This window comes from Athene noctua, chromosome 3 (genome assembly GCF_965140245.1).
Source record: "Athene noctua chromosome 3, bAthNoc1.hap1.1, whole genome shotgun sequence".
NCBI lineage: Eukaryota > Metazoa > Chordata > Aves > Strigiformes > Strigidae > Athene > Athene noctua.
In genome coordinates, this window is record NC_134039.1 from 26,921,365 (window position 1) to 26,935,022 (window position 13,658).

General features: G+C 42.8%; 1 protein-coding gene across 2 annotated transcripts; it reads right to left on the reverse strand.

The window, feature by feature from the left end:
• Positions 1-477: 477 nt before the first annotated feature.
• On the reverse strand, positions 478-12,749 carry RTCB (RNA 2',3'-cyclic phosphate and 5'-OH ligase). 2 transcript variants are annotated; one of them, XM_074902380.1, is made up of 12 exons: positions 12,616-12,749; positions 12,401-12,479; positions 11,632-11,699; positions 9,770-9,869; positions 8,361-8,517; positions 7,640-7,796; positions 6,385-6,544; positions 5,202-5,377; positions 4,419-4,607; positions 3,381-3,491; positions 2,597-2,716; positions 478-1,572 (listed from the first exon to the last, which is right to left on the reverse strand). In XM_074902380.1, exons 1-12 carry the CDS (start codon positions 12,706-12,708, stop codon positions 1,465-1,467), a joined length of 1,518 nt encoding a protein of 505 aa, XP_074758481.1. In that variant the 5' UTR covers positions 12,709-12,749; the 3' UTR covers positions 478-1,464. The 2 variants fall into 2 exon arrangements, with proteins under 2 accessions (XP_074758481.1, XP_074758482.1); XM_074902381.1 differs by lacking the exon at positions 12,401-12,479 and having other exon boundaries at positions 12,616-12,727.
• Positions 12,750-13,658: the final 909 nt, after the last annotated feature.

Sequence of the window (13,658 nt, forward strand, 5' to 3'; positions counted from 1 at the left end):
ACTGCACATGCTGCTTCTGAACCTGCAGCAAATACAGTATTTGAACTTAAGAAACCAATAAGCACAAAGTGATTAAGACAGTAAAATGCCATTACGCCTCCTCAGATCAACAGGTTTCAGCCAAGATCCTAAACTTCAAGGGATGTTTCACCAAAAGGCACCCGAATCCATCAATCACTTCTGCTTCTTTTGCACAAGTCCCTGGCAGGGCTCCACTCTTGTTCTATTTGACTCCAGCCGCCCTCTTGTGTCTGCATACAGGCTTACAAACACTCTTGTCATAACCAAGTTGAGAAACCAGCACTGCATTGCCTTTCTCCTGAATCCTGAAAAAATTTCTGTCATTTGCATGTTTCTTTGCAAGATCCATCAGCTAAAGTCAGAAAATGTGCTGAGTTTTGAGCTTGTGCATGTACTTAAGAGTGGACAACAGACATTTCAGTCACAGAATAAACATGACACAGACACACTCCGGTGTCCATCTTCCCATTTTATTTGTTATTCCCAAAATGTCCTGGTAGGGATGGTCAGCTTCCCCTCCAGTCTTGGTTAATGAATGTAAAAGAAACATCAGATGTCACATCGTACTGTGTCTGACCCTACAATTGGACTCACTTAAACCAAAGCTGCAGGAAACAGTGAGCAATATTATCCAATCCAACTTTTACATGCTTAGGACTTTGAAAAATGTTGGGATTAGCACATCTCTAAATTGTTGAGTCACAACTTCTACCAGGCAAACAGAACCTTTCAAAGCAAAATACTCAGAATGTACAAAAATACAAGAATGTGGAACACCTACCCATACTGAGCCAAGTACACCAGGTACTGTGTTAAATGGGAGAGGGTGAGGAAAGAGGGGTCCGCTGTGTCTCAAGCCTAGCTAGTCCCTCTCAATGCAAGTGGGAGAGCACTCCCAACTCGATTTCTTACCTAACTGCCACAGAGCATGCAACAATACAGACTATGCATAACGGTATCTGCAAAGAGAGCAACCTTGCCCTGCCCAAGAAGCACCATACCCTGCCTATCAGAGTACTCTGATATGCAGAAAGAGCTACAGGTACTCAGGTATGGAGACAGCAGGTCTGATTCATACACCATCCTCACTGATGGAGGTGGTCTTGCAGCACAGCAATTAGTGACAACACAGGCAAGTCTGAAGTCCTGCCTATGGAAACATCAGGCAAATGGGAGAGGGACTGCATATAAAAACAAAGTCTTATTTTTTTTGCCCTTTGCTCACAAGAAAAGAACACCATATAACAAGAAGAAGCAGAAGGGGGAATTAATTACGCCTAGGACTTGTTAAAAATAGGGGTAACCTCAACTGTTATGTTTCCGGCACAGGGATGTGATATCTGAGCAACATACAGAGTCCAAGAGGTGCGGAAAGATGATGGTTCTAGTCAGTTTTGTGTAAGGCTTGGAGATGTCCGTGCATTTCTGCTGCCTTGTCAGTTCCTAGCCTTTTATAACAGCAATAGGTCTCAGTTTAATGGCTTTCTTGCTGATACCAGCTGCATGGCAGGTGTTAACCACATCTGTCACATTCTTATAAGACTCTGGTGCCTGGAAGGGGAAGAGAGAAAAGAAAAAAGAAAGACAAGACAAAACTATAAACAACCCTAAGTCACACGAAGTTAGATGCAGGTATCTGATATCCTCTCTTCTCTTTGCAAAACCAGAGAATCATATGAATTGAGGGTATAGAAGTAGGTGAACATGTTACATATCTAGGAAACCAATGAGACACTTAGGTTTCTAAATAAGCTCTCACCATATTTCAAATAAAATACTAGTTGTTTTGGCTCAATTTTCCCTATATTTTCAGATAATCCAGTCCACCAGCCTGTGAGAATGTCAAGCCTCATTATCTGGCAGGAAGTCACCCCAACTTCCTCCTTACAGATAGCGTTTAAGATTTATCTTCACTGCCCCTTAGAAACAGGAATCAGGGTTGAACTCTAGAGCTTCTCCATCCGGCATTCTGACAAGGAAGCTGCTCTTGAATAGAGATTTTAATGCGAACAACACGCTTGTACAACATCAACACCTGTAATAGCATAGTTCCAAATGATGAACACACTTCTGAGTGAGGTAGTGAACAGAAAAGACATTCTATCATGTTAATGCAGAGGAACTGGAAGTCATAATATTCAAAGTTTTATAGTCATTTGGAGGTTTTTTTCTTGAGCAAATATAGGAATTAAGAGGCAGATCTCTCAAACACTGATAATAATCTACACAACAGCTGCACTGTAAAGTAAATTTAAAGCTGGGAGAACATAACTGAAGAAGAGAATCCATAAAACATAACTACCTCTGTGATGGTCACACAGAGACTTCTCAACATTGATCCCTATAACCAGGCAGAAAAGGAAAACACCAGGCATCTCCCTAAAGACTTTAGAGATAAGGAATACTTCACATTATTTAAAAAAAAAAAATGGATAGCTCTATCAGGAATTACACAAGCTGTAGATTTAAAGTACTAGTGATCACTTAGCACTGTGAAGAATCAAGTCAGCAGGGGTCATTCAGCCAAGGAGCAAGACCTCCTTTTCCCTCTCAGATAATGAAGTATCAAACTCACTTCTTCCATGACCAGTTTGGGAGAAGCAACACGGATGGCAATGCCCATGTCAGCCAGCTTGTCCAATACATCCTGGAAGTCCAAGTTACGTCGAGATTTGGCTCGAGACAGTGCACGACCCTAGACAGCAGTTTTATTAGTTCTATTTTTTGTAGTGCTTTGGAAAAACAGAACTCTTTCTTGTTAAACAAAACTACTATTATAAGTAAACACAGAGAGCACAGCCATGAAACTGGAAATGAATTTAGACTTTAGGTGATGGGTTCCTGCAAAATCACACATCTGGTATGATGGCTAGGAAGGTTCTATGTGTATAACATACTAGTCCGCAAGTCTCTTTTTACACAAACCACTTGTCAGACAATGTTCAGGAGTTGGCTATTTCTCTTCCTCAATCATCTTGTCTCACACTATAAATAAAGGGAGGAAATACCTTCTTCTAACTACTGAGGAGTTCTGTATGGACAGCCTCACCACAGTTAATCCTTGTTAGCTCAGAAATATCAGAATTTGGTAAAAGGAGCTCATTCTCCCCACCTTCATCCTAACATTTGCTTTGTATAAAAAGCAGCACCTTTTAAATTTTCTGTAGGAATAGTCAAAACTACTCCATAATGGACAGAGAGGACTTCTAGCCTACAGTGGGGCTAGGATTACTGTGGCAAGGCTACCCTCTACTTGTATGACCAACAAAGGAATCACACAGTGGATGACCCTTCAACATCCTTGTTCTTTGGATCACAGTCCTATTCCAATCCCTTCCTGAAATAACTTTTTGACTTACAGCTCCATGGCAAGTAGTTCCGAAGGTCTCAGTCATGCCTTGCTCTGTGCCAGTAAGAACGTAACTACAGGTGCCCATAGTCCCACCGATCAAAACAGGCTGTCCAGTCAGCTGTGGATGCAAACAAGTATTAATTCACCAAGAAAAAGCCTAAAAAATTAATTCTTAATAAAAGTCTGAGAGGAATCACATCTCCAGAAAAGGAGGTCAGGTTCACATTCTTTCAAAGCATCTCTGCTTGCCTCAGGTGCCTGGTATCAGGGACTCTGGAGAACTGACTGCACGGAAAGATGTAGACCAGCAGATCAAAACATTTGTGTCCAGCAGACAGACAAGGCAAATCACTGAAGCCTGCCCTAGGTACAACACACTTCCCTTCGTGATTGTCCTGGTTTTGGCCAGGATAGAGTTAACTTTCCTTGGGCTAGGAGGGAGCACAGCTAGAGGGCTGGCCAGATCAGTCACTGCAGTATTCCATATTATGTGACATCATGCTCAGTATATAAAGGAGGCGTGTGCTCTCTTTTTTTCCACTTCAGTTTTTCTGCTTCTGGTCCATGGCGGGATCTTTGCTGCAGTCAGGATTGCTGCTGGGGACAGGCTGCATACTGGTCACCAGGTAGTGAGCAACTGCATTGCATATTACCCATTTGGACTTCCTACTGTTACTGTTGTTTTGTTACTAAACGTGGTTTTTTGGGTTTTTTTTTTTCATTCAACCTATGGATTCTCCTTTTTTTTCTCCCTCCCCTATTTCGCTGGGGAGGGGGAGGAAAAGTAAGTGACTGGCTCTGTGCTGACTGCCTACCAGCGAGTTCAAACCACTACAGTGATCTTTCAACCACTGTGGGTGTGGAACAGAAGAGGAAGCTCAGTGTCCCAAAGATCTAACACACAGACAAGCAGAATGTTGCCATCCCACTGAGGTTCCAGTGCTGTTAGCTCAAAAAACTCACAATGTTTGTATCTCTGTTAGGGACCCTAAAACTCTCCAATTCATCTAGAATTCTGATTTCCTTCTCCCACAGCTAAACTTACTTGATAATCAACAGCAATAAGAGGATGGTGAGGAGGAAAGGCCCTGGTTGATCCCTTTCTGTGCACCAGCAGAGTCCTCTCCTTTCCATCCACTACATGTTGCTCCACTTTGGCAATGTTGTGAGACACATCATAGATAACATGCATATCAAGGTCATCTGGGGTTGTGTTGAAGACTTTGGCAAAGGCCTAAAAAGAAAGCAAACTAAGACTCTAAATACAAAAAGGTATCTGGTGTGTATTTGTGGAAGATTTACAGTCTTTAGGAATCAAAAGCAACAAATTTGGTTGAAAATATTTCTTACTGATAAGTCAGCGACTTAAACACTTGATATGGTAGGTAAGAAATTTCAGTCAAATTCAGCCACAACAGAATTGAATACAATAGTGATGTGACAGAACTGGACCGTCTAGATTGTTTATCTGCCCACTGGCAGCTTTAATGCTGGAATTCAATCAGATATCAATCAGACAAATTCTTGTAACTCTGGAAAGATAGCTTCAGGAGTGTAAAAACAACTTTCTTGTATCCTCTTCCACTTCAAGGCATTTTCAAAAATATTGCCTAAGTGGCTTCTGCAAGTACAATCCAATGATGTTGGGAGGTTTTAGATGGATTGCCATGACTGCAGCTTTGTGTAAGTGCCTCCAGAAAACACAGTTGAAGAAGAACAAAAATGAAAATTACTTCAAATACTGCAGCTACTGCATTTTCTGTACATCTGGGATAAAGCAACAAGATCTGTACCACAATGTTTGCATCAGAGACAACACTGCTCCCACCTGTCTTGTTAGAAAAGTCATAGAAGAGCGGTTGACCCATGCATAATTTCCAGCAGCTGCCATTCCCTTCAAGTAATCCTGTCCCTCTGTGGAGGCAATCCTGGCACATGCCAGCTGGCGATCATTCACTATGATTTTGTCCCGTTTCATAGCTTTTTCCATAGCCACCAATGCATCTGGAAAATGAACACAGTAAGTCTAAGTGACTTAATTTTGTTTCAGTGTGTGAGATTTACATCGCAGTCTATAATTTATATTCTAAAACTGAACACATCTCTCTGATGGTCAAACCTATGGCTTCTTTTCAAATGCAAAAGTGAATCTGTGGCAGAACACCATCAACTGTTTGTAAACAGCATTCCCCAATTCTGTTTTTAGAAAGAAAAGTTAAGAGGCCCAGGTGTACCAGAAAAAATTCTCCACTTAGACAAAAGCAGTTCAATCTGGTGATAATTCTAAGAATGTGAGCATTTCACTTGGGTTCAAAACAATAAATACAGATGCAACCCTTTTTTGTGACCCAAGAATTTAGTTGTTTTGTTGTTTGTTTTTTTTTTTTCCCTGCCTCTTTTACTCCAGAGATTATGGATTTACTGTCCTAAGCAGAGTCATATAAAGACAGTCCCTCAACCAGACAAGAGCATTTGTGAAAATCTCAGGATTTCTGGAAGCTGTGCAGTCCTATCACTTGCTCAAAGCAGCTCCAGCTAGATCAGGTTGCTCAGGGTCTTATTCAGTCAAGTTTTGAGTATCTCCAAAGATGATGGTTCTAAAAATCTCTCTGAGGAACCTGTTCCAGCAACTGACCACTTCAGTGGTTAAAAAAATAAATGAAAATTCTAGTATCTTTATATATAAATATAAATCTATACTTTCCCATGCTCCAGCATGAGCCTGCCAACTCTTATCCTATCAGCATGTGGACTCATAATAGCAAGATCAATACTCTACACAAGCAAAGACAATTAACACACTGGCTTTAAACTTAGCATTGCTAAGAAGCTTGAAAACACATGCAAGATCAGGCAGACAAAATTCAAGGCAATCCCTGTCAAGGCAAATCAGAATAGATTCAGCAATTACACTGTAAGAAATGCTATTTGGTGCTACAGTTTATTGTTGATGACAAGACTGTACTGAGGAGTTTGCTTCACTCCAGGTATCTATACCAGTCAGTTCATACCTGTGGCAACTTGGTGGCCCAGACCTCTGCTGCCACTGTGGATCATCACGCACACCTGCCCTTTGTGGTCGATTCCCATCTTCCTAGCAGCGTATTCATTGTAAATGTCATCCACCACCTGGATCTCAGCATAATGATTTCCTGCTCCCAGGGTCCCCAGCTGCCAACCACAACACACTGATCAGACAGTGCTAATAAAGTAGCCTCTGGGAGCACAGGGGAGAGCTACAGGAATTTGGGCAATAGGGCAAATTGCTACAGCAAGGTTTCGGGTTTAGAAAAGTTTTTCCAGGAAAAAAAAGGAATCCCCATATAGGCTGAAAGGAAGTAGAACACAGTAGCAAGATCACTGTCCTCTTTGTTGAGATTTATACTTTTGCTGTTGGAACAAGATTGTGATTAAACAAAAGAACTGGGATCTACAGACCGTGCTGCCACTTTTTTCTAACTTACTTAGGCCTTGTTGAAAGATGGGAAGAGTACAGAGCATTGAGAATTCATCTTAAATTTGTATAGGCAAGGCAGACATACAGTCTTATATTTGGTTATAAGTTCACAAGGAAGTTACAACATCCTGTCAGTTTGGTACTTAAAACCTTTCAGTAGATTAAAGCAAGATATTCCATTTCCAAGCCCAAACTTTTTCAACTCTGTAACAGATGATCACTTATTTGCAAGGCAGATGTGAAAATGGAGGACATAAGATTATTTCAAGGTTAAAATACTATAATCTTGCAGCACCACAATTCATAAAACTCAAGAAGTAATTTAAAAGAATATCATTAGTATAGCCATCTCAAAAGTGTTCTACCCAGAGCATAACATACTACATATAGAAATTAAATCCAACACCTGAATTGCAATTCAAAGTTACCAACTACTTCCATTTATTATGATATCCTTCCCTGCCCTTATATTAACTTGCTAAGCAAACAAGAAGAAAAGCTGCAGAATAACTTGCCTGTCTCTTAAAAAATAAAATATGTCTGGATGGCGAAATGCCATCAAACATGAATTCCAGTAGCAGGTGTTAACCAATGAAAAACTGATGGCCCCAGGGACCTTGGGCTGCTATCTTTTCCCTCTCTTACCATTCTGTCAAGAATTATTCAGAAACAGCCCCACCATCTCACCTTTCCCCCTACCCAGGAATGCTAGGCGTTTCAAAGAAAAGACACAAAATTAGAGAACTAACCACTAACCTTTACATTGGAACCCTGGGAGCATTCACAGCCCTCCTAAAACTTAACATTACCTGAGGCAGGCCCCTCTTCTTTGCTCTTGAGGAGACCTTGTTGGGGTCAGCCTGCAGCATTCTTCCATATTCCTCACAGTGCTCCTTGTCCTCTGCCCAGGCATAGCCTTCCCGGAGAGACCAGTCCACACCCATTTCCAGTGCCTCTTCCAAATCCCTGCAATTATCAAACACCTACATAAGGTGTTTATCCTTGGGAATACTCATAACTCCACTAGATACGGCTCTGAGCACCCTGATATAACTTTATTGTTAGACTTACCTTCAGAGTTAGCCCTCCTTTGTGCAAAGAGTTGGATGAGATGGCCTCAAGAGATTCCATCCAACCTAAATTATTCTATGATTTTATGATTGATACCTAATTCCCATAACAACAATTTAAACTTCTTAATACTTCATGAAAATCAAGATCTACAAATATATGAACTTTAGATAGGTCATTACTTTTTTCCTCTTAATTTTGTGGGGAATATCTTATTTTCTCTGTCATCCCTTTCAAAAAATAATTTCACATTCATGGAGGTTTTCTGTCAGAAGAAAAAGCTGACTTTGTGCACTGATGATTATGCCAGTCCTCCTGGTGAAGCACATATATAAAAAGAATGTAAAGATGGTTAGAATTACTTCTTCTTTCTTAAAGCCTCCCACTGATAGATCTTTCATACAAATAAACACCAGAGATGTTCTGTCTAGTGATATACACACACAGTCATTCTCTTACTTGGCATTCATGGGGATTACACCTTTGGAGCCGACACCAACAGGAATGTGGTCAAACATAGCCTGGGCAAGCTGTTCCTTCACAGGCTGCACATCATTTTCATCCAAATTTGTACGCAGTAAGCGGACACCACAGTTGATGTCAAATCCAACACCACCTAGAAGTGTAGAAAAAGCCATCGAGTTAATAAAGTAAGCATGCTGATGGTGAGAACTTGCTGCATATTCACCTTAAATCAGCATCCCTGTTGACAGGGAGTAGGTACTGAATGCTGTGACCTTACTCCTTTCTAACACAATACTGGGAAAAAAGCAGAACTGCATTAAACTTTATTTAAACAGTTACATGAAACCTCAGATTACAAGACAGTCAAAAATGTGACCTTGCAGAGAAAAATTCGAAAACTCTTAAAAAAACCCCAAATAGTTTCTTAGTCTCCAGTATGTGCTCTACAGACATAGCTGTCCAATTGCCTATAGAGCTCTGTGTTTACAAAGTTGCTCCAGCAAGTGGACAAAGAGAAGCAGCCACAACTATAAAATAAACTGTCCACAGAAAATAGAGAGGATGTTCCTGTTCTTCTGTCTAAGGTCAGAAGAAACAGATCTTAGCATGGCTCCCTGACGAAGGATGTTCTTGAAAGCAAGTCCCTGAAAGCAAGTCCTTTTTGAATGTTCACTGGAATAAATAATAACTATTTGTAAGAGGTAAATACTTAAAAGGAATGTTAAACTTCAGTGCTTAGTGTTTTGCTTAACTCTTACTATTTAATAAAAATAAATACCGCAGGGCAAGGCCTAATGTGAAAGATCAATCATACTATTTTTTGTATGAAGGTTCTGACATTAACTAGTGTTGGCAGGGAATACCAGACTAAGAGATCTTGCGTTTGAGTCAGTAAGGAACAGTGGAACTGCCCAAAGCAATCCTGAAACGTGAGTATGATGTTTCATGACAACCACAAAAGCATCTCCAGACCATCAGTAAGTAAAGACCCAGGTGCCTATTAAAAACACAGATGTATTTTAAGGTCACATCTTTAATGAAGTGTAGAAAGTCTCAAAAGATGTATTCAAACATTGCTCAAAGAAAACAGTCAATTCTTTATCAACTTGGTGAAACCCAAGTTCAAAGTCTTGAGTTCTCCCTTCAAAACTGAGGGATATCATAAGTTCAAGCCAAAAAACACAAGGGCAATTCTCTCTGTACTGTTTAGATGTTTTCAGTGTAACCACCTGCTCCATAAAGAATAAAGATTATGAGTGCAAGAATTAAGCACCTTTTAATTCCCTATAATTCATACATTTTTTGCTTCGGTTCTGTATATAAAGTAAAGACCTGACATTTCAAAAAGCATTTTTATGACATCCCAGATATTTTTCAGTGCAGGTTAAGTCAGTCATCCTTACCTGGTGAAACTACTGCTTCAGAATCATTCATGTCAAAGGCAGCCATGTTGCCAATGGCAAACCCATAACCAGAATGGACATCTGGAAGGCCTATTGATCTCTGAAAGAGAATGAAAGAAATTTTAAAGTTGTATTAAACTTTGTGCTACACCTCGGTTAGGCTTTGCCTTGTGGCAGTGGTTGCCACATGTGCAAAAAAATAGACCAAAACCAGAATGGATGATCAGATGTAGATGGAGTAAACACATCAATTCAGCTAAGTATCAGAACTCCTGCAGTTACAGGACAAAAAAAAAAAAAAAGGCAGAGAGAAGATCTCACTCTGAAGCAAATACCCAGTGGTTAGTCAGCTGAGAAGTTCCTTTGGTTCCATTGACCAGATCTCAACAAAACTTAAGAGAAACCGAAACACATAAATGTAGGAACTGTGATCTCAAACTGAATTCCAACCTAATTTTTTCTTGGACTTGAGTCCTTGTATTCAAAACTTATGCAGGCAACAGCTTATGAGTAGCATAAAGCAGAAACATAAGAGTGAAGATGAGTTTGTCTTTACCAAGTTCCATCTGGAGACATCTGCAATATTTAAATACTGTAAAAGTAACAAAGGAAGAGTTCAGTGCTATGGAATGGAATCATAAAACAGTCAGCATTTTCTCTTCTTAGCTATGTCATTGAACACTGACCAAAGACTGCACCCTGTGGGCAGGGAAAAGTCATCCTTTTAGGATAATATCCTGACAGGACAGGAGCTGTGTTATTTTAATTTATAAAATAATTCTTTTTTTTGAACCTTTTCATATTACTACTAATTAAATAAGTAAGAGCATGCTTCTACATAGCTTCACAAATCCAAAGAATATCTAACCTGGCAAGTTTAGATTAGGACACCACAAACAGCACTCCACTATCTATTTAAGCAAAAAAAAACCCCCAAAAAACCAAACACCCAGAAAAACTCAGAAACTGGAACTTTTCAATGTGTGTTAAACTGTTATCATGCATTAAAAGGAACAATATTTTTCAGGGGGCCTCTCCTTGTCATAACCAAGACATCTCCTGGTTTGGAAGTAAAAAGTTAGGGTTTGAACAGACAGATGATCATAACATTTCTCCTATGAACTACCAGCCAAAATTCCCAGGTTGCTATTACTCTACTTCACCCTCTTTTTGATAGACCACAAAGGCATTTTACAGTGTGATGGGCTGCCTTTTACTACAGACAGAAATTCAAAACTTTTGCCAAGTCACCAAGAGAAACAATTAAAAAAAATTCCGTTACTTGTTGCTTATTAATATACGCAATATTGAACATGAAAAAGATCATTTCCACATTGTACTTATTACTTCTTAAAAAGTAACTCCATCTTAGTATTTTTCCTCACATCATCGTATCTGATGCGTCGCTTCCAAAAATGCACGGGGTGACAGAAAAGAGTGTTGAATGCATGGGGAGGTTCACTATCAACATTAGGGCCGCAACAGTAATGCCGACAATATTGCTTCTCCTCACTTCTCCATGCATTATAGGTCAGTAGAGGCAACTCAAAAACAACAAACGGACAATATGAGCAAAGGGGGAAAGGTGGCTCAAGCAAACTGAAACAGCATAATGCAACACTAGAAAAACTTCACGTCAAAAGGCAGTCAACGAAGTAAGTGGATACTTCCCTTTCTGAAAACTTAGTTTTACAGCCTGCTCTTGCAAGCACTCCTTTCTCAGACAAAGGTTCCTACATAGAGGCTGTCCTGAAAAGAATTTTGGTGCATACCCCTTCTCGCAGCAGAGTTCCCAGTTGGAAGGCAATATTCACTGGCAAAGAGGAAGAGAAAAAGAGCAATTCTTCATAGGAGTTACTCACATGAACAATGCCAGGTAATGCTGCCACATTCCCAATCTGTTTCATAGCAGGCAAAAAGCCACCTGCACCTGAAATAAAAAAAAAAGAGAAAACAAATGTAAATAATCTGATAATTCACCACAGTAATAACAACGAAGCACTTTCTAAAGAGCTTGCTCAAAACATTAGCAAATCACAAGTCAGCCACCAACAAGTATTCTAATCTGGTAAGAAGCACCTAGCATTATGCACGAACTACAGTTTCATTAAATATTATTCTAAAAATCTTCTGCTGTCTAAGGGCCAATGCAGACCAATGTGTGCCAACAGCAGAAGTGTGTTACCATCAGCCCAGCGGTCAGATCTGGATCCAGCCCTGTGCTCTGGCCCTACACAGTACAAACAGGCCTGAGCTAAAGCTCCCACCAAAGTAAGCTCTGAGAGCAGGGAATGCTCCAGAGCACAGAGAGCAGCCAGAAAGGCTGTGCCCACCCATCTGACAGGACGTGCTACGGCTGCAGGTGACAGCCCTGTGCTGCTTGCCAGGACGAAGTGGCTGGCAAGGAGAGAAAAGTCATTCCCCTTTGCTGCCTCTGCAGACCCGCCAGACAGGACACACACCAAGCCTGCGTCCACTGCCTCTGCTATACCCTGGTCCCTTCAGGGCTCACAGACAGTGTGGCTTGAACCCAGTCAATCAGGAAGGCCTTTTGAGGCTACTGCAAGGAGCGTGTGAGGACACCCGCCGGGGTCAGAGGGCCCTCACCCCGCTCCCCCCTGCAGGACGCACCTCCGCCGCGGCAAGCGTTGCGCAGCTCCTCGAACATCAGCTTCTCCAGGGGGTCGTTCACGTAGAACACGCCCTCCACCTAGGGGGAGAGCTGTCAGGGCGGCTGGCACTGCGCCAGGCCGGGCCGTTCCCCCCTTCCCCCGGGTGGGCCGCCCCTCACCCCTCGGGCACCCAAGTGCTCCTGGTTGAGCCCAGCCCCCACCACCCCCACGCACGTGCATGTTCGGCACGAAACCCTTCTTGATCCGCCAGCAATTCTTGTCGATCTTATCCAGGTACTGCAGCTCATCGTTGTAGCTTCGGCTCATGGCGGCGACGACACTACCGGTCCGCAACTTGGCGTCAGCGCAGCCGCCAACGTTTGGCCAATGGCGAGAACCGACGGCGGCCGCTGAGGGTCACGCCGCCTCCGCCGCGGCAGGCATCGTACAGGAGCCGCCGACGGTCAAACTTTCCCCGCGGCGGCTGCCGGCGCCCCCTGCCTGGCGTCCCGCCGCAGGTCGGCCGCTACCTGGGAGAGGCGCTGCCGCCACCAGCCGGCTCCGCGCGCCCTGGCAGGGGCGTCCTCAGGGGATGCCGCTTGCTGCTTTCGCCTCCGTGGCGGGTCGAAGACCCTCTCAGGCCAGCCGGCTTGCTTACGCCCTGTCACTCCCTCACTCCCGCCTCAGGCCGGGCGGGGCACGACGCCATGAGGCCTGGAGATGCTTCAGCACGGCAGGGATACGTGCTCGAGCCCCCCAGCGGACCCCCGGTTAAGTCCCATGCCAGGACCGTCTCCCACAGTAGTGGAGAGGCTGGGACAGCCCAGGCCAGGCACCCGGTACCCGTGGGGGTGACGGCATAAAGGGGAATGCAGGCCGTGCTGGAGTGAAGGAGCTCAGGTTTGTGCCTGGCCACCTTATCCCTCACACTGCATACAACTCCTGGTGCGGCTTTGCAGGAGGAACAAGTGGTTCTTCATGTGCCTGTTGCTAATGAAAGCTCTGTGTCTGTGTGCTGTCCCCCTGGGGCAGGGCCGTTTAGGGCCGGTGGGGTATTTAGATACCACTCAGCTGCAGGCAGATGGGTGGAAGTTGCTCAGCTAGTCAGGCAAAAGCTACCTGCATGGCATCATCAACTGTGCTTCCTCATCATAAGGAAAACTGCTTTCTACTGTATAGTCTTGGCTTGAAGAGGGCTCAACTGTTTCCTCAGCATAAAGAAAATAGGTTTTTCCTGTACAGCTTTGGCTTGAAAAGGGCTCCTATTGAGGAGTGAG